The sequence below is a fragment of the Dromaius novaehollandiae genome, chromosome 19 (genome assembly GCF_036370855.1).
Source record: "Dromaius novaehollandiae isolate bDroNov1 chromosome 19, bDroNov1.hap1, whole genome shotgun sequence".
NCBI classification, from domain to species: Eukaryota; Metazoa; Chordata; class Aves; order Casuariiformes; family Dromaiidae; genus Dromaius; species Dromaius novaehollandiae.
This window is the reverse complement of record NC_088116.1, coordinates 3744812-3771974: the sequence shown is the minus strand read 5'-3', so window position 1 is coordinate 3771974 and position 27163 is coordinate 3744812. Positions and strand designations below refer to the sequence as shown.

The following is a 27163-nucleotide window of genomic DNA, read 5'->3' as shown; positions in this document are numbered from 1 at the left end:
ACCCAGAGACAGTTGATAGTAGTAAAATGACTTTATGTTTTTGATATGTAAAATAAAATGTCCATGCTATGTAACAAACATTTAAAAATTCCACACCACCTGTATCTAATGTGGTTTCTAATAAAGATTTATCTGTAGTATATATGACTTTTATCTAACCAATTCTTAGTTTTTACATCAAAGGTGTGTAATAAAAAAATCTTAAATAGATGTCTTTCAAAAAAAAAAAAAACCTTGCAACATTCATTTTTATTAAGTATTTCACTTGTAAAAAGCAAAGCTGAACTGGACACGTGGCCTGCATTTGTGATATATATATATTTTTTATATATATATATATATAATATATATATGTATATAAATAGCTATTCAGCATGCAAAAATTGTAGTGATTTCCAAAATCTGGTTACAAAATCCACACCGGTCACACGTACAGTCTGCCGAACGGGCGCCTCGGGTTGTCCCGGCTGGGCCACGACCTCCACGTCCGCGGCCTCGGGGTGCTGCGACCGCGGGGAGCACGGTCCGTCGGGCCACGAGGGCCCCGGGTTCCCCCTCGCCATTTCGGGCTTGCGCCTTCGCGCGAGACGTCTCCACGGTCAAGCGCAGTTGCCACGCGTGCGCCGGTTACCGATCCCACCTGCTCCACCAGTATTTGTACAAAGTCTGACAGGTATCGGGACCTCGTCGCCCTCCCTTAATTAGGAAAATATTTCTCTACGACTCCGTTACGCCGAAAAACAACTCTTCCCGGTTTAGCTGCAAAAGAAAAAAAGACTCATAGCGCAAATAGGCACATTTCGGCCGAGCGTGAAAGAAATCGGGGACCAGCAGATACTGAAAGAGCCTCTGGAAAGTACGAGCGACTTTTAAGCTTAAACTTCATAAATATATTGCAATAAGCGAGTGTGGTTCGATCCATGGAGGCGCATCCGCAGACACCGGCTCGGTCCCGAGGGCCGCGCTCCGCTCCGCTCGCCGCGGGGCCCGGGGCGCCACGCTCCCCGCCGGGCTCCCCGCCACCGCCCGTTTTGGGGCAGAAGAGGCGTTTTTGCGGCGGGGCCGTGTCCCGGGCGCCGCCTGCCCCGGCGGCAGTCCTCCAGCGCGGCCGCGGCACAGGCTGCTTTTTCCTTTTATTTTTTTTTTTGCTTTTTTTTGTTTTTTTTTAAGAACTCTCCGACTCGGTGACCGGAGCACGTACCGTAAGAGCGATTTTTTTTTTATTTTTTTTCCCCCCAAATAGCCCAAATTTGCTCCCGGATGTCTGACATGTTGAAGGGAAAGCGCCGGTTGCTTCGCTCCCTAGCCGTGAAGACGGTCTCTAGCGGGCGGGCAGCGACGGCGGGGGGGGAGCCAGCGCGAGACCGACGGATCCAGCCCGCGGGCACCAGAGCGATTTCGGGCGGCGCTTCGGGCCGAAGAGACGCCGGTCCCGTCCCGCCCCCCGCCCTCCGCCGCCGCCGCAGTGCAAGGTACCCACAGGAATGGACACGGACGCCGCGACCGTCCCGCGGCGGCCCGGCGGGGCCGGCGTCACCCGTCGGCCCAGGCGTCGGCGGCGCCCATGCCCGCGTGGTAGGGCAGCGCCGGCTCCCTGGCCAGGGAGAAGCTGGGCGAGTAGAGCAGCTCGCCGGCGGCGTTGAGGTGGGGCGAGGGCGGCTTGCGCTCGCAGCCGGCCCCGTGGCCCCGCTCCCGCGGGAAGGCCGGGGCCGGCAGGCGCTCCCGGGCCGGCGCCGGCGCCAGCTGGTTGTAGACGCCGAAGGGGCCGTTGGCGGGCGGCTGGGAGCCCTGCGCGCCGAGGGAGGGCAGCCGCGGCATGACGGTGGCGGCGGTGAAATGGGCCGGGAAGGGCTGGTAGGGGACAGTCTCCACGGCCTGGACGCCGTAGCCGGGGTAGGGCGCCACCGAAGTCCACATGTTGCAGCCGAGGGCGGGCGGCGGCGGCGGCGGCAGGTCCTCGACGGCCGGCACGGCGGCGATGTCGGCCCCGGCGCCCGAGTACATGCAGGCCTCGCGCGGCGGCACCTCGCCGCAGTAGGACGGGCTCAGCATGGGCTGGTCGTAGGGGGGCGGCGAGCGGAAGTAGTGGTCGTCCCCCACCGAGGAGGAGGCCTCCAGGTAGGAGCGCTTGCAGGGCAGGTCCAGGTGCCGGGCGCTTTCTGCGGGGCGAGAAAGGAGGAGAGGCGCTGCGGCGGCGGTGAGGAGCGGCCCGGCCCGGCAGAGCCCCTCCGAAGGCTGGAGAGCCCCGACTGCCAACACGGAGCGGCCGCAGCATCCCGGCAAGCTCCAGAGGTGCCTGCGAGCGGCCTGTCGCAGCCCTTCTTCTAGGCTTCCCTTCCCCCTTCTTCTAGGCTTCCCTTCCCCCTTCTTCTAGGCCTTCTCTATTCCAGTTACAGCACATTTACCCTTAAAAACCTGCCACCCAGCCAACGAGGACCGTAGGCACCAACGGCCTCGTGCTGGGAAACGCTAAGCACGTCTAACCCCGTATTACCGGCAGGGTCAGACCGTCCCCGGGCAAGGCTTCCCCTGGACCGACACTAATTAATTCAGCTCATTCCAACACTGGATAATTTTCCAGCGCAGCCTCATTCCCTTAGAAATGTCTATTCTGACTTTCACCTTTTTTGGGGCTCTAGCTCAGAGGCTGAACCCGCCTTCCGTGGGATGGGACACGAGCAGGGCAGAAGGATCATCCTTATTGCTATTCCCACCAACAGCCGCCCACGAGCTCAGCTCCGGGGCCCTGAACCTCCTCGGCATCCTCGGAGATCACCGAGACCGGCCCAGAGCAAGCCGGGATTAACGGCGAGCTTCCAGCAATACCCGTCTCCCTGCGAACTCCCGTTACCTCTTCTCTTCAGGCAATGGTAGAAGAGGCCCGAGTCCCTCTGTGCCGTGAAGGTGTTGAGCGGCAGATCCTGCGTGTCCGAGGCGGCGAACTGCATGTGCGCCCCGTTCTCGTACTGGTAGTGCTGCAGCGTCTGGTGGCTCCCGTGCAGCGGGTTCACGTCCGGCTTCGCCGCGAGCTGGCCGTGCGTGGACACCAGCCGCTGCCTCATGATGCTTTTGGAAATCACCGGGTACTCTTTGCTGCAGGAGGCGAGGAAAAACGATCAGCAACCAGCATGAACCCGAGGATGAAATATCATCCCGGCTTTCCCAGGGCATCTCCAGCCAAGGATGCCCACAGCCTTCCCCATGCACGATGCAGCGACCCTCGCCGCACGCTCCCGGCTGCGTGAGCGCGGTGACAACACCCAGGCATCACCCTGGTTTTTAGGAGGCTTTTCAGAGCATTAGGCCTCCCGTCGCCCACAGGCACAAGCAGATTTGGTGCCCCCCCCCCATCTCAGGGAGGCCTCGAAACCTCCCCCCCCCCCCCGCAGCACCCCAGGGCAGGCCTTACCTCTGCAGGCGAGCCACGCGCAGGTCGCTGTCGTCGCTGCCCCTGAAGCCCTTAGCGAAGGGGTTGTTCTCGATTTTCAGCTGGGTTATCTTTAAAAGGAGGAAAGCGAGCGTGAGCCGTGTGAGCAACCGCAGCAGGCCGGTCTGCACGGCAGCAGTCGGGACCGGAGGTGCTTTTCCCCCCCCTGAGAAAGGCAGAGCGGTCCGGCCTGGCCGGCGCTGCAGCTTTCCTAACTCGGAGGGCAAAACCGAGCCGAGCAGCGTGGGGCAGCTTTTAAGGCAAAATTGCCCGCTGTGAACGAGGGCAGGAATGCAGATTTCCTAAGTCTGCACCCAGCCGATCCAGCAGATCCCGATTTAAAAGCAAATGTTACACCTGCCCAGAGGGGAGAGCTGCTCGCCCTCCTTTCAGCAGCGGTTTTACACATCTTTATACTCATGGTACATTGACTTATCCTCTGCAGAAGGAATCACGACCCAAATCCTGCTTTGCATTTAGGCAGGGGTGTTTGCTGCCCTCTGAAAGACCTGCCTTCTCCTCCAAAAGCTACACTCTGTTATAATGGCCAAAATACCTTAGACTAACTTAGAATAGACTTAATTTTGACTGAGCTCCTCTTCTGCAATCTTACAGTGAATTCGCACCCGTAGGCTGAGCCTTTTTGGGGGGGTGAAATCCCCACTCCAAGGGCACCGGGGCCTTTCTACACCGCTCTTGGCAGAGCGAAGGTTTCGTTCCCTCCCGGTCACCTCCCCAGGCTCATCCTGCCCGGGGGGAATCTGGGGGAAAACCCCAGGTTTTCTCACACATCTGTACTGAGGTTAGCCGGGATTATCCGTTTCCCATGTCCAGGGCCTCAGAGCTAGCCCTAAAACTCAGAATCTCTTTTTCTTTCTTCAGAACGACTGCTATTTGCAAGGATATTTCTTCCTAGCCGGGTATTTCTGAGCTAAAAATACGCTGGCGTTTGTTTTATTTATTTTTTTAAGATGCCCAGCCTGGGTCTTCAATTGTTAACACCTAAAAGAATAATTAACACCATCCTGTCACCTCTCTGAGGCCGGGATCTGCTCAGGCAGAGCAAACGCGAGGTAGATCCTTGCAGGCTCTTTTCCCGAGAATTAGGGCTTGTTTGGTGCATTTACCCTAAACCCGCTGCGCCCGGGACCGCGGGCTGCGCCTGGGCGCTCGTCCGGAGCCCCCGGGGGCTGGTGGCATTGGAAATATTCAGTTTAGGAAGCACCTTGGGCACCTGGGGGATGAAAGGCACCATTGACGCGCGAGACGGTTCGAGCAGGCATTAATTGCAAAACCTTGCGGGCCTCCGTGCTGGGCGTCCCACGGGGCACGCAGGCCTCCCGCGCGGGGCTGGCGGGTTACCGGGGAGAAGGATTTCACGGCTGTGCCTGTTTCTGCCATTATTTTCCCAGGAATGTGCAAGGGAAGGGCCGGCACACGAGGTGTCGCGGCAGCGACGGAAATGCTAGTTCCCTCCGCGCTTTTATGGGAGACGCCTGATGCACTTTAAGGAAAAATCGCAGGTAACTGCTTTTTACGGCAGATTTATGAGCAAACCTCGCTGGTCACTATCAGACGTGCTTGCGGCTGGGAGCGATGTCTTAGGGGTTTGCACTGCCCAGCGCTCCCCCCCCGCGCAGCCTCCGCCGCATCTCCGTCTCCTGCCCCGCCGCAGCCCAACGCGGCCGCGTTTCCCGGGGCCGGCAAAGCGCCTCGGCCGCCGCAGCCCCCCTACCTTGTGGTTCTGGTAGGACGTCACCGAGATGAAGGACGTCTCCGGGAAGACGTGGGTGCAGAAGGCCGTGTTCTTCGAGCCGAACGCGTTGTTCTCGTCCGCCTTCACGATGTGCAGCCGCGGCTGGTATTTGTGCATGGAGTTCAGGATGATCTGCAACACACGATGCTAAAAATGAGAAAGCCGATAAAAAAAAAGAAAAAAAGAAAAAGAAAAAGGGAAAGACTGGGCTACCGGATAGAGTTTGCTAACGGGACGTGTGAGCACACCGCCACGGCGCTGCCAAGCTTTAGCTTTGCTTTCAAATTAGGGAAAAACATACATTCTACGAACCAGGACAGAAAAGCTACCTGCCATTCAGGGGCGAGCTGTTATACTGAACTTTAAGCTTTTCTAGCCAAGTCTCATTTTCTTACTGCTATTGGACAGAGCTGGTATAGGAGAGGAAAAAAAAAAAAAAAAAAAAAAGGACCATAAACTCTTTTTTTTTCCCCCAGCTCGTGTTGACGCTGTGCAATACATAATCCACCAGCAGACTGGTCCGTAAAGTCGGACCTGGCGCCAGTCGCGGGTTTAGCTGGTTTCAGATGGGCAGTATGACGGACGAGGAGCCTTTTGCTCCGGAAAGCTTCCCCCCCCTGCACCGCCGCTGCCACGGGTCGTGTCCCGAACCCCTTCATCCGGCCGCGCTGCCCACGGTAGCTGGCTGCACCATATACCACTTAAATGCGGTTTTTATTGTTGACGCTTTCCAGACGACCCTCGCTGCTCCCCAAGAGAGAGAACGAGGAATTTTTGGCATTTTATCAGCTTTGCACCACGTCTGCCGGCCACTTGGCTGCTGCCGAGCTGCAGGGAACGGATCCGCGCGGGTCGGCTCAGGTTTTGGGTCGCAGCCTTTTCTGCGCTTTCATGTACCGCAAAACGAAGCCGAGATGAGTAACGCCGGGGGGGGGGGGGATCTCTGTAAGAAGGGATATTTTGATTTTTGATAATTCAGAGCTGAGGCTGAGCGCTGTCCGGATGCCGAGGGCCAGGTCTCCCGCCACCCTCGCCGCCGCGCCTGACCGTGGGGGTCCGGCGGGACCACCAGCTTGCGCAGCACGAATGACCCCCTCCCGAGCTCCACCGACCCCCTCAAAACCATTTTTCGGTATCTTCTTTGAACGCAGCGAGGTCCAAGCGGTTTCCAAACTCAGCAGCCTCTGGAGCTGGACCGAAGCAGTCAGAAAAGCATTTCGGACCGATGCTAAAGGACACAGCTGTGACCTGCAAACCTGCCGAAGGTGCATTTGGAACTGCTCCGTATCTGAGAAATATTTTTTGGGGGGAAAAAAAAATCTAAATGGTTCAAACGTCCCCACTGCATTTACGCTGTTTTGCATTTCTGTCCCTTGCACCAACACAAATATTCACCGCTGGATGAAAACGTGCGGGAGCTGCGGCATGCGGAGTGTACCGGCCGGGGATGGGGATGGGGATGGGGATGGGGATGGCGAGCGGCTTCCCACAAGCACAGGATGGCTGCACCGGAGAGAAACTGCCTCGTGTGTGATGGAGAAGGTGGAAGCGAAGCCAGAGACTCCTTGCAGTGTCAGCAAGGCCACACTGCTTTTTTTTTTTCTTTCTTTCTTTTTTAGAGCTACATTCCCCACTGCCGAAGCTTTACACGCTTGAAAAAAACCCTCCCTCCTTGCATTTGGTTTAAACGCTGTGTATTCAAAATACAAATACAAAAAAAAAAAAAAAAGAAAAACACGCCAAAAAACCTTAGCTGCCTGTGCAAAGCCCGGTGCCAAAAATCCAGACTAAATAGTTTTCAAGGCTGCTGTGGAAAATTGTTCAGTGTGATTGGCTAAAAATACACCAAACAAATGTAAATTCCACTCCAGTGACACACAGCAGTGGAAATGCTAACTTGAGGAACTGTGTCAGAAATTGCAACTATTTTAGCCGTCGGGACGGAGCGCAACTGCTGTCCACGGTGTTGGTGCAGGATGCGGCTCGGCAGGGCACCTAGCGCTCACCGCGCCGCATAATCGGGATTTTAGCAACAGAAGCCTATTAGACAGAATAGAAGGTCACTTAAGAGCCCGCGACCTCAGTCTCCCCAGAGATGACACCAAAATAGTGATTTTCTACCTTCCCTTATCTTTTTCATGGTGGAGGCATTGGGAGACTGATTTCCAGTGTCGACCATTGCCCCATGCATCTTGAAACCGTGTTTTTCAGACCAAACTTTAGAAAATCTGGTGCAATAGCTACTAAAAGCAAACGGTGTTCGGCCTTGTCCTGCTGCTGAAAATTGGTATATTGGTTAATGGTATACTGGTTAGAGGGGAACTGGTATAATAAAGGACAAGGACACAAAATTCGCAAGAAAAACTGAAAACGGGTGCGTCTTAGGCATCACGGGGACACAGAGCTGTGCTGCCTGCAGCCTCCCTGCGACCAGCTGAGCTTTTCCATCTGGCTACGAAGACACAGCTCGGCTTGCAAGAGATGTGCTCAGACCGAGGAGCCTAATAAATGCAAAATATTGTTTCTGTATTTAAAAAAAGAAAAAAAAAGGTAAAGCAAGTAGCTGTTTCAGCCAGGTTCCTCACGTGAGATGGCTGAAGCCATAGTTAGAGACTCTATGCTGGGCTGACGCTGCAGCGCGTGGGAACACCAGCTCCACCACTGCGGCACCGTCTCGGCCCGGAAAATACGCCGGGCTTTCGGAAAACAAATGTCTGATTAAAAAAATAAATAAATAAATAAATTGGCTGGTTGCTGTTACATGCAGCCAGGGTGCCATGGGCGCATGCCGCCTTGCACGGCCGTCGCTGCTCCTTCTGCCGCCTCGCTCCGCCGTGCCGATCCCACAGCTGGCAGCAGCTGGAGCTCCAACCGTAACAGCTCGGCGACTGCTTTTTTCTTTTTTTTGGCATTCCCCAGCCAGCAACAAACGTCAAAAAAAACGGTGTCACTTGCTCCTTCTATTTAATTTCGCTTAGGAAAACCTATTCCTTTAGCATCCAGCCTTGCAGGCTGCTGAGTGAAGTCAGCCACGGGCTCTGAAGCCGTTTGCCAGTTTGCGGGATCGGGCCGCGCGGGCCACGGCTCACTTGGCTGTGGCACTGCATTGCTTGCTGCAACGCAAACTTGCCTCGGAATCGCTGTAAAAATGTATTTACTTTCATATGAAATTCGGGGAGTTGATTTAAGAGAGCTCACTGTTTCTCCAAGGTATCATATGTCATATGATGCAGTGGTTGCTACGGCAACTGCCCTTTTTATATTGAATAGTAAATGGCTATGAAAAAGCCACATAATTTTATGGTTGCTCCCAGGGGATCACATAACTAATATAAAATCTCTCATTTTAATATATTCTCTGGTTCTTTCTTTCTTCCTTCTATTCTTTGTAAACTCGGAAAGCCTCCGCGCTCCGCAGGGACCCGGTCCCGAGCCGATCCCGCGCCGGGGAGCAGCACCCCGAGCCGCCGCTCGCCTCGGTGCAGAAACCAGCGCCTTGCCCAAAGAGAGAGCGAAATGCAGCCGCAGAGCCCTCCCCTGACATGGGGGAAGAGAGCCCTCCTCCAGCTCCGGCCTTTCCCAAAGGATGGTTCCTGGCAAAGCGCCTCGTCCCGGCCGGGTGCCAGGGATGAGCCGCATCCGCCGGCGTCGGAGCGGGCCGGGAGCGGGGATGGGCCAGTCGCAGGGTGCTGGGAGCCGGCGGCAAAGGCAGCAGCGAGGAGCAAACCCCCAGCACGCGGCCGCGCTGCGGAAGCCCGCGATGGCTCCCTGCAAGCGGCCACGGCCGCGCTGCGCCGCCGTTAGCATCCACCTCCGCGGCCGGGCCCGGCTCGCCGCAGCCTGGCTCTTCTCGGGGAGAAATTCGGCAAGTCCAGGGCTCAGCGGGGCTTCACCCCGCCATGCCGCTCGGGATGAAGCGGACGTCCGCAGGGAAAGGCGGGTGCGAAGCGATGTGCTCCTCCCGGCGCTTTGCACCGCGGGAAAGAAGGAAAGGCTGGGAAACCCGGGAAAAGGGTCAGCGTGAGCGCGGACAAACTGTTCCTTACGACAGGCCCCAAGCTGTGATATTTTTTTCTTTTTTCTTTTTCTTTCCCTCTCTTCTCCGTCCCTTTCCATCTCATGTCAGTCGAGATCCGTGCGGGATGGCTCCGGGCAGAGCCGCGGGGCGAGGGGGCGGCGGCGGGAGCCTCTCCGCAAGCCACCCCGCTTCTGCTCACTCCTCGTTGGGGCCAGCTTCCCATTTAAGCCGGAAAAACGACTTCGGGATCTGCCTCCAGTTAAACTTTTAAGAAAAACCACTGCATTTGACTCATAGAAACCAGTGACAACACAAAGATTTAGCAGAAGGGATGCAAATCCCGTTCCCGCCGGGGCCGGCCCTCCCGCGGCAGCACGGCGGACCAGCAAAGCTGCGCGTTGGGCTTTGCGACTTCTCTGTGCGCCGCTGTCTGTCAGCTCAGCTGCGACACGCTGCCTAAAACGGTTCAGAAAAGGAAAAATCTGCGCGTGGATATTCTGTTGGCAGCGACGTGGCGATCTCCCCAAAACTGGCCGTGGGGCTCAACCTTGGGGCCAGACCAAAGCTTTTTCGCATTGAAAACACACTAAGAAAAAGCCAGTTTTGAAAAAAGACTGTGTGGCCGAAGAAACCGTGGGCTGGGACTAAGGGCGTCGAGCTGCTCTCCAGCCGGCAGCGGCCGAGGGCCGACGTCGGGGAGGGCAAGCGAAGCCGCGTCCCTTCCCCGGGGCCCGAATTTGGGGAAACCGGGCGGGTGGGAACTCGCCCGCCAGCGGCCTGCGAGGAAACCGCCCGGCCGCAAGGCATAAAGCAAACAAATAAAAAAAGAAATCTAAATAAAGCGCAGGGGTTTATAAGATTAATAGGACATTAACATAATTAACTCGCTTGCGTGCGGCTGCCAAGCAGAGACAGGAGAGGGCTAAAATCAGATTAACAGAAAAATAAGAGGGCAACCCCAAGACTAGGGGAAAAACAGAGTCTTTCAGTGACAGGCAAATAAAACCGAGTGGGCAAATAATAAATCCGGGGGGAAGTAACCAAGTTCATCAACATGAAAGCATAAAGCTGGTAAACAGCAGCTTTGGGTCAAGAAAAGCAGGAATAATGCTGAAAACGTTATCACAGCCGAGGGACAGCTGTAACAGCAGCCTTAAACTTGGGCAGGCTGCAGCTCGGAAGGGAAAATTGCATGTTTTTTGCGCAGCAGGAGAGCGGTATGGGAGCTAAAGCCAAGCGGGGCAGGCGGGAGCGCGGCATGGACGAGTCACGGATGTCCCTGCGGCTCCTCGTCGCAGCCCGTCACGCGTCGCCTGCCTCTTTTTTTTTTTCTGTAAGAGTATCTTTACACATCCTGTAGAAAGCGAATGGTTCCCAGCTGATGCGGTTCCCAGCGAGGGCTGCCAGCAGCCCCGCGGCGACTCCCGTGCGCTAACCCCGACGGCTCCGCGTTGGCCCGGCACCAGGGCGAGCCCAGCAGCAAGACCCGGGTTTCTTCCGGACGCGCCCGGTTTGGGGAGGAAAGCCCGGTTCGGTACGGGCCTCCCCAGCGCTGTGGCTAAGCGCTAACGCTGGGGGCACGGGGAAAACAAAAAATTGCATTGGTAAAATGGATGCACAAGCGAGTGCCGGCACGGTGATGCCACAGGGCCAGGTTCCCGCGCCGGCGGGCGGACAGATGGACGGATGGACAGATGGACGGATGGACGGATGGACGGATGGACAGATGGACGGATGGACAACGGACACCCACTGTCTGCATCTGCCAGAGGAGAGGGCAATGCCACTCGCGAGTGCGTCTCGCTATGGAAACACTTGTCGGGAGCCTCTCGACAGAAGACCTGCGGGTATCCCGCCATCCCTGCGGATGCAGATGCCATTTTTGTGCATTTAACTGCAGCCAAAGTTGCTACTAGCTCTCTGCCAACATGTGATACCTCCCGGCTCGTTTTCCACCTGGAAAGCTTAGTGGGCTGCTCCACGAGCAGAAACGCCGGGAGGCGAGGACGGACGTGTCCCTCCGGCGCAGCGCGGTGACGTCCAGGGCCTGCAGGGGCGGCTCTGCCTCCGCAGCAGAGCGTCTGCAAGGAGCAACGCGCACCGGCCTCCGGGCACGCTGCAAGCCAGCGGCACTGCCCGCGCGCCCGGCGGTTCGGAAATGCATAAATCAAGGGTTTCCCGCGTGCGTGGCTCACAGTGGGGCCGTGGGGCATCTGCATCCGGGGGCATCTGCAGCGCACGCCGCGCCGTCTCGCAAGCCAAGGAAACCCATGGCAGCGCGGGCGGCTCTGGCGCCAAGGCTGATTAATTAAGCAGCTTTCATTTAGCGCGAGCTTCGGTTGCACTCGCAGGAACCGGGGCTGCTGTCGGAGCCGGCGGTCAGCTCCTGGCACGCGCGGGGTTGGGGGCACGGAGCCCCCCCGGCCCCCACGACACCAACACTAGCTGCGGGTGCAACGCGGGTTGCTGCAAGACCCGCTTGTTGCTGCTGCTTTTTTTTTTTTCCCCTCCCAAATTAAGCGCCTGCCAAAAAACGGTTAATGCAGAAAAGGGGCTATTTAGCGCCGAGCGCTGGCGGCACGTCTCTCCCCCGCCTCCTCTCCCGGGCCGCCGGCGCTTGCGGGGCGGAGGAGCGGGGTCTCCGCGGGGATCCCGGTGCCGCGGGGAAGGCAGGGGCGACGGGGGCACCGGGGGCGGCCGGAGGGGGGGCCCAGCCGCGGCACCTGCCTGCCCCGGCGAACGGCTCGCCGCGGTTTCGAGGGCTGGGGAAAATCAAAGCGCGCAGGAGCCGCGCCGGCGAGCCGGCCAGCAACCCCCGTGGCTTTTCCGACTGCTGCGCTCTGCTTTTTTTTGTTGCTTTTTTTTTGTTGCTTTTTTTTTTTTTGCTTTTTTTTCTTTTTGCTTTTTTTTTTTAGGGAACGTTAAGGGATTGCAACACCCTGGGAGCGAGTTCCTAGAAGCGAGGAGCGGTTTTTATCAGCAGCGGGGCTGGGAGGATGCCGAGCCCACGGCGGGCGGCCGCTGCCCGCGCCCCGGGGACGGCTGCGGAGCAGAGCGCGTCCCCAAGCCACCGCGGGCGTTTCCCATGGGACCGGCGCCGAGGCACGGTATTTATTAAAACAGGGACGGGGGGGAGGGAAAACCCATCCTCCCTGTTAAAACCTAGTGTGAAAATTGCAGCTAAAAAAAAGGACGAAAGTCAGGAAAAGCAAACGGTTGAGTTGCCAGAGCAGCACAGTGCATCCTGTTTGCTTTAGGGCCGCAGCGAACATCCCGTGCGCTTTACGGCTTGCTGCATATACGGGCTATACCGCGCTCCGCAGCATAAACAGCAATACATTCAGCCAAGGCAAAAAAACAGGGGTGAAAAAAAACAACACGTGCGAAGCAACCGGGGCAGACCTTAATTTTGGCGTTTGCAGACTTTACGCGATTTTTACTATGCAGCCTTTAACGTAGCTCCTTGCACTGCATTTCTGCGGCGTTGCCTGGCCCCGGGAGGACGCGGGGAGGGCCGGGCTCGCCTGCGCCCCGCTGCCCGGCCCCACGAGCCTTCGAAGCCCGCGCACGTGCCGAGCCTTCGCCGACGTTCGGGCGCGCTGGGACGACTCGCTGCGTGGGAAAAGCCGTGCTCGGCGATCCGATCTTCTCTGCATCGCTAGGAGCATCTGAGCTCACTGACATGAAAAGGGTTTTAAACCCCCGTCTTCCCTTCCTCCAGCCAGCGAGCTTTGTATTTGCACGTCTTGCAGCCGGGTCGGTATTTTTACACGTATTATCTAGGCGCCCCTTGGCCTGGCGGGCGGCAGGGCCCCTGCTCGAGGGTGCTAAACCCCCTGGGGCAGATAATCGCGGGCTTCCCGCTCCTGCCTTTGCAGTGCACATGCATTAACGTTCTCCACATAAAATCCTCCAGCTTTTATAGGGCTGCTGCAGCTTGGAAAACACCGAGCTTCTGCGAGCTGCCGCCGCACGCGGCCAGGCTGGGGAAAATCACCGCGTCGGGCCCCGCGCGCCCGCCACGAGCAACGCCCGCGCCGCTTCTCGCTTACATGTCCGAAGGGGTCGAGGTGGTTATTGGTGAGCTTCAGCTTCTGGAAGGAGACGAGCTGCCGCATCCAGTGGGCGCCGGTGGCCGGCGAGTCGGGATGGACGTAGAGCCGCCCCGGCATGGCCGGCTCTGCCTTCCCCGCCACCATCCTGCAAGCACAGCGCGCCCTCAAAACGCCGCTTCCCGCCCCAAATCCGGCCCCGCGCCCCAGGCAGCTCGACACCCGCGGCCGGGACCGCGTCCCGCTGTGAATAAATGCCCCAATAACAGCAGTATTCCCCCAAACGCCCCCGGGGGCTTCCAGCAGCCGTAAGACGAGCAGGGACGAGCGCTCGGGCTGGCAGGAGCCCGGTTAAGCGGAGCCAATGCACCCCGCGGCCTGTCCGGGGTGAAGACTGCGAGAGCAAAAGGAAGCGGCTGCCTTACTGGGAGGGAAGACGTGCAGGAGGGAAAGAAACGCTGGATAAAGAATAATAAATTAAAAGGAAAAAAACAAAGGGCACTGGATGGGGAGCGGCGGCAGGGGCTGAGCAGCCGGGGCCGCTGGACCGCCGCGGCTGGAGGGCACACCGCGGGCACATCCATCCCTCGCGGCCGATCTCCCAGAACAAATATGATGGGAGAAGAGAGGAATTTGGAGCTGCTGAGCCGGGATGGCAGCAGGGGCCAGGCCGGGCTCCGGCGTGCTGCCGGCCGCTGCCCGCAGCCCGTAACCTGCGCTCGACCCGCAGCATCCCGGCCCAAGCGGCATCCCGCCTCGGACGGGGGAAAACGCCACGGCCATCGGCAGCGGTTCATCACCCGGCTGCTGCACGCTCCCCATCCCGAATCGCTCCGGACTTATCTCCCAGCCCGTGGCTCCCGCTGTCCTGTCGCTGCTCTGCGGGGAGCCCCCGGGATCGCGGCACCCGCCGCGCGAAGGGATTTAACGTTGTCTTCTGAGTTCATCCCGCAAATGGTCAATACGACTGTAATTTTCTTTTTTTGAACAGGAAACATTCGCTCACCATTTGTTGTCGCAGAACTTGTACCGGTGATCGTCGGCCGGGACGATGTCGATGAGCAGGATGTACTTGGTCTTGGGGTTCATCCCGGTGACTTTAACCTTGTAGCTAGGAAACATCCTCCTTAGGGAGAGCAAAGGGGTCACAGGTCAGCGCCCGGCCCGCGGCAGCGCCGAGCAGCCCCCCGAGCCCTGGCCTCCCCCGGCAGCGCGGTCCAGGCCGGGGCAGCCGACGCCGCAAGGCCGGGGCAGCCGCACAAGTCCCGCCGGCTCCGGCGGAGACGTCGCGGTCCAGCCCCATGGGGAATTTGGCACGGGGCAATACGTTACTAAAGAATATTTTTATGCATTAGAGAGATAAGGAGTATTTGCAGTATTACAGGCTGCTGCGAGCGCCGCCGGGGTAATTAGCGGGGTAATTAGCGGGGGCACAACGGGTGCTTCGCGGGCGCCCAGCTCCGATTTGCCCCCGCCGGCGCCGCCGAGCCCTGCCCCGCGCCAGGTGAGCACCCGCGCACACCCGGCAGGACACCTCCAGCGCCGAGCACAGCCCGCTCACGCGGCTGAAAACACGGCGTAAGGAAGCCAACCCGAACGCCAAGGCTTTTTTTTTTTTTTTAATTAAACCTTGAAGTTACTTTTTAAAATCAAAAAAAGAGGAGAAAATGATTAAAACGCAGACAGGCGACGGACGCAAGCGGGAGTCGCGCCGGCGGGAGCGACGTCCTGCAGCCGGGATTTCTGCAGCATCCAGCTTCTGAATTTCTTTCTGCCCAATCATTTCATACGCCGCAGTACATCCAAGCTGCTAAAGTAGCCGGACTGATATATTGTAAATGTTAAGTGCTTTTTTAATGGCATTTAAAATTAAGCTTCAGCATATGGAGTTCATATAGCATAGACATGCCTGAGTTTATAATGTTCTTTAGTATAGCCCTCTAAAATAAATACAAAGAGCCAAAGTACTACTATAATATATACAGCCGAAATTCTTTAAGGATAACAAATGGGGACTCGCATCTGATGGAAGGTGTTGCTTAACTTGCAGCCCGGCGAGTCCCTCGCCGTGGTAGCGCTGCGCTCGACGAGCCGGCGGAGCGGGACGCGGCCGCGGCTGCCAACTCGCCGCATTCTTTTCCAGGAAAACACGGGGCAGATTTTAGCAATTTGGCTGCGCACGGACATTTCATCATTATTATTAGCTGCCGCATTTTGGCCTTTAAAATGCATATAAATATATATATATATATATATGCAACTAATGTGCTGTCCAGGGACTTGTCAGTTTAATTTTCTTAATGAAAACATATTTCTCAACCCCTTGGCAGAGGCTCATTTAGCAAATATCTCTTTGCAACACGATACAAACATGGGCTGTGTGTTTCTGGTGAGCAGGCGTGACAAACCCAAGGTCCGGGCCCAAAACGGTGCAGTCATCGCGGCGCAATTAAAACCAGCGCGTGAGAGCACCCAGTATCATGTCCTGGCTCGCGCTGTGACGGCCCCTCTGAAACGGGGGCGCGGAGAAAGCAAGCAGAGCCGCCCGGCAGCCAGCGCCCGGCGGGCTACAGTGGGGCTATACAGCTCGCTGGCGAGCCCTGGGAAGGGGCCAAAAATCTGCCTGCTCGCCCCGATTTACTGCGGGTCAATGGCGCTACTCACAGCGAGCGGCTCCCCGCTCGGTAGTCGCCGCGCACAAGCGGCCCCTCTGCCAGATCTCTGCAGGCAGGAATCCTCTTGCGGATGGGCGTTCTCAATAGAGAAAGAAGTGGTGTTCTCCCTCCCTCTCCCGCTCTTTTTTTTCTTTTTCTTTTTTTTTCCTTTTCCTTTTTTTCTTTTCTTTGCAATGGCCAGATTTCCTTGACAATAGCTTGCTTCACCCTCTATCGCTCACGGCTCCGAAAACGCTGAATACTCCAGCGTGCATGAAAAAAGTCGCCAGCATCTTCCCAAGGCCAACTGGAGAGGCTGGGGCAGGTTTCCAGGCGGCGGACGGCGCCCACCCTCCGCGACGGCTCCTGCGGGGACGCTGGGCTGGGGCTCGGCCTGGGGGGCGCGTGGCCCCCGAGACCCCCCTGCAAACCCGGCGGTTTCTCCCCCCGCCGCCCGGAGCAGGACGACGAGGCCGCGGAGGAGCCGCGGCTGCTCTTGCTCCCGCCGTGCAGCTCCGAGCGCGGGAACGCGGCACGTGAGCGGGACCCAGCGACGGCAGCCGCCGGCCGCGGGAAACGGCCTGCTCGTCCCCAAAACGGCCGCCCGGGCAGCCCGGACCCGCGCCGACGAGCGCCTGGGCTGCTGTCTTGCCTCTTATGCTCTTTTTTTAAATGCTGAAGGAGGCCGGAGTCGGGCTGGCGATGGCACGAGGGCTGCTCTGCCCTGCCCTGGCACCGCGGCTGCGCCGGCCCCGGCACCAGCCCTGCATCCGCATGGAGACTCATCCTGGCCGGACACTGACTCCGGGCCGGACACTCGGCCCCCTGCACCGCGCAGCGCCCGTCACCCCCCGTGCAGCTCCAGCTGCCCCGGCCAGGAGGGACCGCGTGGACCTCCCGACGCCACCTCCACGGTCCTCTCCCCGGCACAGCCCAACGCCGGCTCCGGCAGCTCGGAAAGGCCCGTTTGCCCCCAAAACGCGCCGGGGAGCCCCGAAGGGGAGAAGCTACAGGAGGGTTTGCAGCGGGGCCGGCCTCGACGCTGGCAGGAGAGGGGAGACGGGCCCAGGGCCGCGGGCGGCTCGCGGGGACGGCGGGCGCCGGAGCAGGGCCGAGCGCTGGCACCGCCACGCCGCAGCCCCGGCTAAACCCTGCGGCTCCGTGCGGATGGGATGTAACAAAAACAGTAAAAGCCAGGAAAATAAACAAGCAGCCCAATGCTGTAGCCCTCCCAAGCTTCAAAGATGATGTGCTAGTGAATTATTTGTCCTGATAATGAAGCAGGCACTGCTGAGCTGAGTTTATGCTAGGCGCATTTTATCTCTCCATGATATTCACAAATTGTTTTAAAATGAACTGTTAGAATAAGCATCTCTTGTTTATTTATTTATTCTACGCCTGCCCAATCCCCTTCGCCATGGAGCAGTTACTGACGCGGAGCCAAAGCTCCTCTTATGTTCAAACAAAGTTTAATTAATGTATAATTGGCTGGTCGGATTTGCGACAGAGCGATAAGCGGGAAGGCATAGCTTTCGTTCACGGCATGCGTTCCCAGCCTTTCGGGCTCCCCGGCTTGGCCGCCCCGGGCATCCCATCCCGCGCCGTGCGGCTGAGTCCCGCGGGAGCAAGCTGGGTCGACGAGCAGCGGCAGCGCTCCCAGGGCCGGCTAAGCCTTGCTTTAGGCCAGGAATGGCAACGCCGAAAGCACCGGAGCCCATGGAGGAACGGGGATGGGCGTCCGAGGGCAGGCGGTCCCGGCCGCATCCCTCACTCCGACGCCAGCGTCACCCCGGGGCTCCCGACTGCCCGCGGCTGGCGGCTTTACAAGCCCCGGTTTGGGGATGGCCCAGTAGAGCCACCTCGAAGGCACCGGATTTCCAGAGGCTCCTGCACGGGGCTTTGGGGAAAGGCGCTGTTTAGAGTGGGTCAAGTTGGGAAAGGATTGGAAAAAAAACAAAAAAAATGGCCCAACCTATTTGAAACTCTTGCCTAAGGAGCCCCACGTTGGCCGAAAGACCAGCTCCTCAGCAGCGCGGGGCACGGGGAGACCCATGCAGCGATGCCTCCAAAGAACCGAGCCAGATTACGCACCGCAGTCCCCAATAAGGAACAATCTGGCCCCAAATCCTGCTCCACAGTTGGCCGTGCCGGCTAACGCACGTTGCTCCTTGTCTTCACTGTGCAGGAGAGGACGGAGCGGTGCGCGGAGGCTTCAAGCACCACGTCGCCATTTCCATGACCCTTCCTATTTTTTCTCATTTCCCTTCTCCTGACAAGTATTTCTTCCATTGACTTAACGCATCTTTAAAAATAATATTCGCCAGGGTAGATTAAAACAAATTTGGGGATGTCAGCTGTTCCTTTTAGCCCTTTAAATGGCATTTCCTTCTTGATAGATTCTTGCTTTCAGAAAATACTTTAAAAGAGATCAAAGCGCTCTCCAACACGGTCCCATTTTCCCAGTGTATTGCAGCCCTCCAGTCCCTTATTTCTCTTATCACCCGCGCCGCTCCGCTCTGACGCTCTGTATACAGAGGGAGAGCAGTTAACTTTGAAGTGCCGGATTAGCCCATGCCAGATCCTTGCCTCAGAATAACAAACAATACAGGTTCAACAGGAGTTCTCATCAGTAGTTCATTTTTCAGCCCCAAATTCACTGTCACTAACACAAGCAACATTGAACTCTCAGCCCACGGCCCGATAGGGGAGATTTATCTGGTGGCAGGACCGTGACCTAGCGATGAGGAGGTCAGACAGTGAGGGAATTTTTATATTCTGGAAGGGGGAGGTTATATTTTTTTCCTCTGGCCGGCGCATCTGATTTTTAAATAAAAGATTGTTTCTCACATACTTGAGGACCTGGTTAAGTGCAGGGCTGCTTCGCTGCTCCGGGAACGTCTCCGCTCTCTGCCCCCGGTGACGCCGGGCGCCGGCAGGCTCCCCGCGGCGGGATGCTCCCGGGTCCCCCAAGGCCGGAGTGCGGCGGGAACGGCCCCGGCAGCAGGGGAGCATCCCCAAAAGTGCATCGCCCCCGGACGGCATCTCCCGTAGGCAACCCGCGCCCCACGGCCCCGGCGCCGAGGGCGGCAGGAACCCGCCGAACCGTGAACACCCCCAATTTTTAGCAAGCCCAAAGCAGCGGCCGTTGTTTGAGGACAGCAGGGTATAAAAAAATCCCACGTCCCGGCCTCGCTCGGCATGCGAGAGCGCCGGCCTCCCTGCCAAAGCCGTCGACATCCCCGGCGGCGCGGCCAAGAGCCATCGGCGCGTGCTCCCGCTCCCGCTCCCGCTCCGAGCGCGGCCGCTCGCCCCAGCAGGGTAATCCCAGGACCCCGAATTCGGGAGGAAGCAGATCAAACATTCCTCAAATATCTACTTTATTTCCAAGTTTTAAGCTGATGGCTCGCATTCCTCCGCTGAGCGGGGATATTAAATAGGTGGGTTTGCTTTTGGAGCAAAACCCTTCAGCGGAGATTTTTGTAGCTGCCTCAAAAGAGTTTTGGACGAACATTTCCCTCTAGTTGTAACGAGAACTGGGCACCCATATGCCCTGCAGAGCCACGGAAAATGCAGCTTTTAAAGGGTTTCTCAGAGAAGAAAGCTGCACCAGCTTAGCCAAAGCATTTATACTTCTTCAGACCTTGATGTCCTAAAAACTAGTTTTATTTTGGTTTACTAAAGTTGATTGGTAACAGATTTTATTTTTATACTGAAATAAACCACTTTTAAAATGAAACTTGAACATGTAAAGGGGGTTGTGTCTTTTCCACACATGCGAGCTGCTTTATTGACTTTTTTTTAATGCAATGTTTTCCTACATATGCTTCTTAAAACCTGCTACCAAGCAGAGGGAGGCCACCTCCGTACCTGCGCCCGTCCTGTTTTACGGTCCAAACTGAATTTCATGCCCCAAACCCGCTGCTGACACGACTAGGATGCTTGTGCTACCGTAGAGGAATTACATATTATTTTCTTTGCAGTAACTGCCAGGAAAAGGTGTCCAGACATCCGGGCAACTGGCATTTCTTATTGATCGGCCGTAAGCTGCATCGCGCTGCTCGTCCCGGGAAACGTTGTGGCTAGAAACCGCACGCTCAGGGACCGGCACCTCAGCAAAGCCAGGGACCGGCTGCGGGTAATAAGGGACAACAGAATAAAAAGAAATCCTGAGCCAAGGAGACTGCGAAAAGTAACATCCTGCAGAAATCAGATTGGGGAGAGCTAACAAAGAATTACGGAGACAAAGTGGGTTTTGCCACAAGAATCACTAAAAAAAAAAAAAACAATAAAAAAAACTACAAAAAAAAGCTCATTCAGTGAAATAGCACCATGCAAGAGCAAGAGGACAAAACTCGAAAGAAAGGCTTACGATGAAGTATCTCATTTGCCTTCTGCTTTACCCTTCCACACACAACTTTGTCACTGCTAAACGCCCAAAACGCCGACGCGCAGGCGGGTGCCGGGCAGGAGGGTGCCCAGGGCCGCGCGGCCGGGCAGGCACCGCGGAGCAGCGCGCCGGCAGACCTCGGCTTCACCTCCCGCTCCTAACGCCCTGCGTCCCCTCCCAAGTGCACACGCGTAATAGGACCTCGCTGCTCGGAAAAATGCTTTTATTGCAAATGGGAGGCTTTCTGCAAAATTAAAACCTTACTTTTTTTATATATATATATATCAATATATATATATATCATGTATGTGTATATATAGGCATGCAACGCACAGCTCGATGCAAACGCTGGGTTAACGAGCACTTCCCAGCCAGCCCAGGCGAACGCGCTGCGAGCGCGCGGGACGAGCTGCCGCCGCGGCCGCGTCGGGCTCGGTGCAAGCGGCGGCACCCGCGACGCAGCCGGCTCCCAGGCGCAGCCGGCGGCAGCCCCCGCGCCCCGTCGGAGGGGTCCGCGTTGCAAAACGCCAGGCTGGAAGTGTCAACGCGCACGGAAATCGCGAAAGGGTGGTTTTAGGCTAGCTTTCCCTCGGTTTAGGCAGCCCAGCGAGCTCGGGTACCTTCCACTCAGGGCAACAGCTAATTTTTGCATTACATTTAATTCAGCCTTTAAGAACAAATAACAGAAAATTCTCTTGGGTACAAATTTGTAATTAGGACAAACCTCAAATAGGAGGAACAAGACAGAGATGCTGATTTATGTACCGCAACATCCCATCCTCTGTACGCGGCAACGTGCAGTATTTTATGTATGAAGGAGGTGAGCGGTTTTATGCAAAGTTCAGGGAACTTTGCTAACATAAACTTTTTATCTTTTGATGATCCTTTTAATATAAAATAATCTCTTTTTTTTTCCCCTCCCACAATGAAGCAGTCAAACATTAAAAAGATAGCGAGTGCATTTTAAAGATGTTTCCACTTTATAAATCAAGCTTTCTTGGCAACAACATGATTTCTATTTCACTGCTGAGCTTGCCGTGTTCTCCTAATGTCTCCTACAGATCAGTCCTAAGAGGGAGTAATAATCCCCCAAAGTAATTCTCAGCCCTAAATTCTCGATAATTTATAGTTGCCTCGTTCTGTGGCGCTCCACAAAAAATGAAACAAATGACTCCCTCTCTCCCCCCCAGCAAGTTATCAATATTTGCCTTGTTTATACAAAAAGACTATTTTACACCATTGCCATGGAATTAACGCTTCCGCTGAGCTTTACATTTCCTCTCCACTGAGTGAACTTGTCATTAAAGTCACTTTTTGGGTTTGAAATTTAAAAATCAGGCTTCTATTCCTTTTCGTTTGTGCCCTTTGAGGTCAGACAGACCGACATTTAAGTGATTTCAACTAGCTGCATTCAGGGGCATCTCTGTGCCTGCTGGGAGGGGGATTACAGTCCTAATTAGTGCCTGCAATTAGCCGTTTTCCTTCCCCCCCCAATGCTAAATGCAAGTACACACAAACCTCCACTAACCATCATTTTTTAATTGGGTCAAGGGGAGGTTTATTATTGCAACTATTATTTAAACGGCTGGGGCGAAATAAAATCTGCAGTAAGGAATAATTCCCATTTCATAATCTGCATCATGATCGCCCGCGTATTTACGCGCTTGGGCTGCTCTGCCGGACCCATAGCGAGGGGCTTCAGGGCGCTGCGCTGCCGGCGCCGAGCCGGGTCCCACCTCGCCTTCCCGCGGTTAAACTGCCCTTTTTCTGCCATTCTCATGCTAATGATTTTGTGCATTTTTACTTTCTGCTGCCGGAGGGGCGGCGGGGCCGGAGCCTCGGCCGCCGCTTGCGCTCGGACTCGCTGCTCACGCCACCAAAAACCGAGGCGGCTGTTTGATTTCACGTTATTCACCAGCGTTTCAGCCTCGGGGTCAATTTTTTCTCCTTTTTTTTCTTTTTCTTTTCCTTTTTTTTTTTTTTTTCTTTGCTGGTACAAATTAAACCTGCTCTGCTCACTCGGTGCCGCCGCACTAATTTTTCCCCAAATTTTTCCCCAATTTGGCTCGGTACCGCGGAAAGGGAGGCTGGTGCGTGCTGGGGTCGCCCCCGCCGCTCTGCCCCTCCGCGTGGTCACGGCAGGCGAATCCCCCCCCCCCCCCCCCCCCCCCCCGCCGCCCGCTCGCCGGGGCAAGGAATGTGGGGCTGAGCCCTATACATATGGATTTGCTTAAACGAGCCCCGCTAAGACCTACGAGGAGATAACGTGCCCATTCGCGATGCTTAGGGTCCACAGTTTGGGAACGGTATTACACGCCCCGCACAGACACACTCAGCTACTATAAATTAAAGGTAAAATATTCGAGGTCTCGATCCCCCGGTCTCCACCGCCTTCGGCAGCAGCCCCGTCGCAGCGAAGCCGGCTCCGCGCCCCGAGGTTCCCCCGCGAAACGCGGTGCGGGAGGACGCCGGGACCCGCGCGACCGCCTGCGAACGGCCCGGGCAGCCAAAGCGGGCGGCCCCGAGGCGCGACGCTGCTCCGCGGCATCACCTCGGTTGTTAGACGGCAGGTTCAGCGCCCGCTGCCACCGCGCAGCGAAAAAAGCTACGGACAGATGGATACGGTTTTTTGTTTTTGTTTTCCCTCTCTGACTGCTTCCCGTTATTTCAGGCATCCTCCTCCACAGCTGGGAGTAAAAGCAGCCATCACGGGGCAGGGCTGCCTCAGAATTAAACGGGTTTTCGTGCCCAATCCCGGCCACTTTTGCCTCCCAGCAGCGGCGGTGGGAGCCCGCTGCCGCGGAGCCAAGGGCCGGCGCTCCCCCTGCAGCGGTGCCGGCCGTCGGTGTCGGGAGCAGCCCGAGCCGCGCGGGGCCCTGCAGCCGCCCACGCGCCGATGGTGCTGGACGGGGACGGGCACGGGGACGGGCACGGGGACGGGGACGGGGACGGGCACGGGGACGGGGACGGGGACGGGCACGGGGACGGGGACGGCGGCGCCGAGCCGAGCTCCCCACCGGCTGCCGGCTCCCTCCTCCCAGCTGCGGGCGCTCAGCCCTGGGGAGAAGTTTGTTTGCCTGCGAGGGAAGGCAGGGCTTCTTCCCACCTCACAGCCCGAAAAGCAATGCCTCTAACTCCGACAGTTTTGACATTAAAAGCACATCCGAAGCCTCCACATTGCTAAAACTTTGGGTCGAAGTCTTACAGCAGCCGGGGGGGGGGGGGGGGGGCGGTTTGCTCTCGAAAAAATCATCAAAGCACAGCCACTCTAATGCTAACGGCTTAAAAAACGAATAATAAAACACAGCATTACAAAAGAGAATCGGGACTAAATCTAGCAGACTGTGAAACACCCTCCACATCTTTCCTGAATCCATAACCTCATCGTCGCCACGCTCCGAAATTCAGTCCAATGCCGGCACATTTCACACAGCAAAATGGTCTCCCCGACATTTGCAATCGAAAGAGTAAATTTTAAACTGCTACCGCCTGCAACAGCTCCGCGTTATTGAGGAGGTTTCGACTCGGGGCGAGCGGGAACATTTCACGCAGCTCGGAAGAAATGCCCGTTTGCGGTGCATTTTCACTAACCTGCCTGCTTTGGTTATTATCATTTCGGTGCCGGCTTCATGGAATTTCTTCCATAGCTCCTTCTCGTGCAGATAGACTTTGATATTTTCTATTGTCTGGAAAAAAACAGAAATAATGAATAAGCAACAAATCAATACGAAAAAATTAAAATACGAGGGCCAGAAACCGCACGACCCGCACCAATCCCCCCCCCCGCCCGCTGCCAAAAATCAGAGCGACAAACTGCGCCGGGTTAATCGCGGATTCACGTCCAGGCGCCGGGGTTTTTTTCGCGGGCAGCGAAAGCAGAGGATTCCCCTAATCTCCGCCAAAAAGCACCGGCCGGGAAACGTCGCGCCCGGCTCAGCAGGCAAAGCCGCCGCGGCGGTTTATTTGGGGGGGGGGGGGGTAACGCGGGGCGCCGCGGGGCCGGATCCTGCCCGGGAGCCGCTGCGGGCGGCCGCTGGCGCTGGGCTCGCACCCGACGGCGGGGCGCAACCCTGCTGCGGGGAGAGAAAATAAACACAGCGGCGACCTCCGCGCAGCCCCCCCGGCCCGCAGCCGCGGTGGGAGAGGGGAAACGAAGAGAAACGGGGCGAGGGAAGCGGGGGGCTGGGGGAAAGGGGTCTGGGGGGGGCCGCCCCGACGGCGGGGGCAGCGGGTGCCGGGGCGGCGGCGCGTACCTGCTCGGGGTCGGGGCCCTGCGGGCTGCTGAGCGGCGTGCTGCTCACGCCGGCTACGCCGAGCACCGGGGAGCCGGCGGCGGAGTCGGCATGGCCGGGAGCCGGCGCCGCTGGAAACCCTTCCTCGCTTTCAGCCAGGCTTTTCTCCTGGAGCATTTCCTTGGGGGCAGAGAGGCGCGCCGTTAGCCCGCAGCGCCGGGGGCCACGTCCAGGCCGCCCCCCCGGGCACCGCCACCTGCAGCGGCCGGGGGTCCCGCAGCGGCCCGGCCCGTCCTGCCCTCCCTCCCGGGGCGCCGCCAACACGTGCCTGCGCGCTCCGAGGCCGGCGCAGCTCATCCCAGACGTGACCCGCAGCCTCCGCAGGTCGGATGCTCCCTCCTCCTCCACCCCCCCCCCCGCCGCCACCCCCGCCGTTTGCAGCCACCGTGCGGGGCCGGTACCTGTGCCGGGGGCGGCCCGGCCCGTCGGGGGGAGCGCTGCGGCGGAGCCGTGCTGCGTAAACACGCGGAGTGCAAGGCTCCGAGATAAAAGGGCCCCTCTTAAACTTGGACGGAGACTGGGAAAAGCCAATAAAGATAAGGCCTGACAGCTCCGCCGGGGCTGCCGCGCATCAACGCCGACTTTTACTGCGCGCAGGGACGTGGCCGCCCGCCCCGCTGCCTGCCCGACGGCCCGGCCCCGCGGGCGCGGAGCGGCGTGCGCAGGCCGCGGGGGCTCTTCGTCCCGGGGACGCGGGGAGAGGCGTGCGGGGCACAACCCGACGGGGCGTCCCCCCCCCCGCCCCGGCTCCGGGGCTGCCCCTGCAGAGCTCCGCAGCCGCCGCGACCCGCGCAGGCCACAGCCCGCAGCAGCGGGGCGGGGGTGCAGGGACGCTGTGCGCGCAGCGGCCCCGCACACCGCGCAGCGCGGCCCGGCCCGGCCCCCCGAGGGCAGCGGCGCTCGGGACCACGGCGCCGGTTCGCGGCCCGGGCCCGGGCTCCGCGGCGGCTGCGGCCCGGCCCAGGAGCGGAGCTGGCCGGCGGCGGCTCCCCGCGCAGCCGGGCGCAGGTGGGAGCCGGCGGCGGCGGCCCCCGAGGGCTCGAGGCGGCCGGCAGGGCCGGGCCGGGCCCGGGCACCGGCACCTCGGGGGCTGCGGGGCTCGGCGCGGCGGCCGGGCCGGGCTCCCCCCGGGGCGGGCCGGGCTCTGCCCGCGGCCCCGGCGCTACCTGCCGCGGGGGCAGCGCGGCCGCCCCGTCCGGGCCGCGGGCTGCCCGCGCCCCCCCGTCCCGCGGGCACTTACACTGCTGGCCGGGGGGCAGGAGGCGCAGCTGGGGGCTCGGCGCTTCGCCTCGGCGCGGCGGCGGCTGCGGCATGAACGGCGGCGGCGGGGCCGCGGGCGCGGAGCGCTCAGGGCCGGCGCGGCTCGGCGGCCCGGCAGCCCGGCGGCAGCGGCGGGCGGGACATCCCCCCTCGCACCGATTCACTTTCCCTTGATCTTCTCGAAAAATGTTCCATCAAGATCCAGTTTGGGGCCTTTCGACTCCCTCCCTCTTTGTCTCCCCCCCTCCCTTTTCCCTTCCCCTCCTGTTGCTGACGTTGCCGCTGTCAATCACGTCCCCAAAGACCGGCTCTGGCCCGCTCCCGCAGCGGCCCCGGGCGCCGGCCCCGGCCCCGCGCCCTCCCCGCGCCCCCGCCCGGGCACCGCCGCCCGCCCGCCCCGCCCGCCGCCCCGGCCCCGGCCCGGCCCGGCCCGGCCCGGCCGCCCGCACCCGCCCGCGGCGCCGAGGCCCGGCCAGGCCTGGCCGCGCCGCTTGGCCCGCTTGGCCGCCGCGGGCCCGGGGGGGCCCTGCCCGCCGCCCCCTCCAGGCGCCGCCGCCCCCGGCGCCGCCGCTCGCCGGCGCGGCCAGCGCGGAGACCCGCGGCAGCAGCGCGGCCAGGCCCGGCGCGGCGCAGCCGGCGGCCCCGGGGGCAGCGAGGCCGGGGCCGGGGCCGGGCCCGGCGGGGGGACAGGGCGGCCGGGGGGCCGCGGCGGTGCGGGGCCCAGACGGGCCGGGGCTGCCGGGGCGGCGGGGCCGGGCCGGGGCGCGGGGGGACGCGGCGGCCTGGGCCTGCGGCGGGGGCGGCCTGCAGCCCGCTCGGGCCGCTCGTCCCGCCGGCGGGGAACCGGGCTGCTCTCGGGGCCCCGGCAGGGCCGAGCCCGGGAGGGGGGACACGGCCCCCTCCCCGCTGCCCCGGCCAAAGCCCCGCGGCATCGCCCCCGCCACGGAAGGAGCGAGCCGAGCGCGGACAAAGCGGCGGCGCGGCGCGGCCCGGCCGCCGGGGCCGCCCCGAGGTAAGAGCGGGCGGAGGGCGGGGAGGGGCGAGCGGGAGGCGCCGCCGGCCCCGCGGGAGCCCCGGGCCGGGACCCCCCTCCGGGCCGCGGCCCCCGGGTCCCCTGCCGCCGCGGCGCCGCGAAACGGCACCCGAAACCACGGGGAGAAGGCCTTCCTGAAGGTCGCCTACTGCTGTCGCGACTTAACGGGCCGCCTCAGCTCCGCTGTCGCGATTACCCGCGGGAGAAACCGCCCCGACAGCACAGCTTTGGGGCCCCGAAGGAGCTTTTCAAAACGCGGCCGGGCAGAGGCGTCTGCGGCCGCG

At 59.3% G+C, this 27163-nt stretch overlaps 1 protein-coding gene across 2 annotated transcripts; it reads right to left on the bottom strand.

Moving 5' to 3' along the window:
• Positions 1 to 12: 12 nt before the first annotated feature.
• Positions 13 to 26162, bottom strand: TBX4 (T-box transcription factor 4). Of its 2 annotated transcripts, none has more exons than XM_064523140.1 (9): positions 25827 to 26162; positions 24548 to 24706; positions 23886 to 23980; positions 14260 to 14379; positions 13254 to 13401; positions 5163 to 5315; positions 3410 to 3498; positions 2852 to 3093; positions 13 to 2159 (listed from the first exon to the last, which is right to left on the bottom strand). In XM_064523140.1, the coding sequence occupies exons 2-9, from the start codon at positions 24701 to 24703 to the stop codon at positions 1534 to 1536; spliced, it is 1629 nt and encodes a 542-aa protein (XP_064379210.1). In that variant the 5' UTR covers positions 24704 to 24706; positions 25827 to 26162; the 3' UTR covers positions 13 to 1533. The 2 variants fall into 2 exon arrangements, with proteins under 2 accessions (XP_064379210.1, XP_064379211.1); XM_064523141.1 differs by lacking the exon at positions 25827 to 26162 and adding an exon at positions 24988 to 25180.
• Positions 26163 to 27163: the final 1001 nt, after the last annotated feature.

Bases quoted from the DNA above. Each gene is read 5' to 3' on its own strand.
- TBX4 (XM_064523140.1), bottom strand. From the start codon at position 24,703: ATGCTCCAGGAGAAAAGCCTGGCTGAAAGCGAGGAAGGGTTTCCAGCG. The intron at 23,981-24,547 runs GTACGCGCCGCC...GTTTTTTTCCAG, and splicing joins AGGGCCCCGACCCCGAGCAG to ACAATAGAAAATATCAAAGT. The intron at 2,160-2,851 runs GTAACGGGAGTT...CTCGCCCCGCAG, and splicing joins CCATTGCCTGAAGAGAAGAG to AAAGCGCCCGGCACCTGGAC.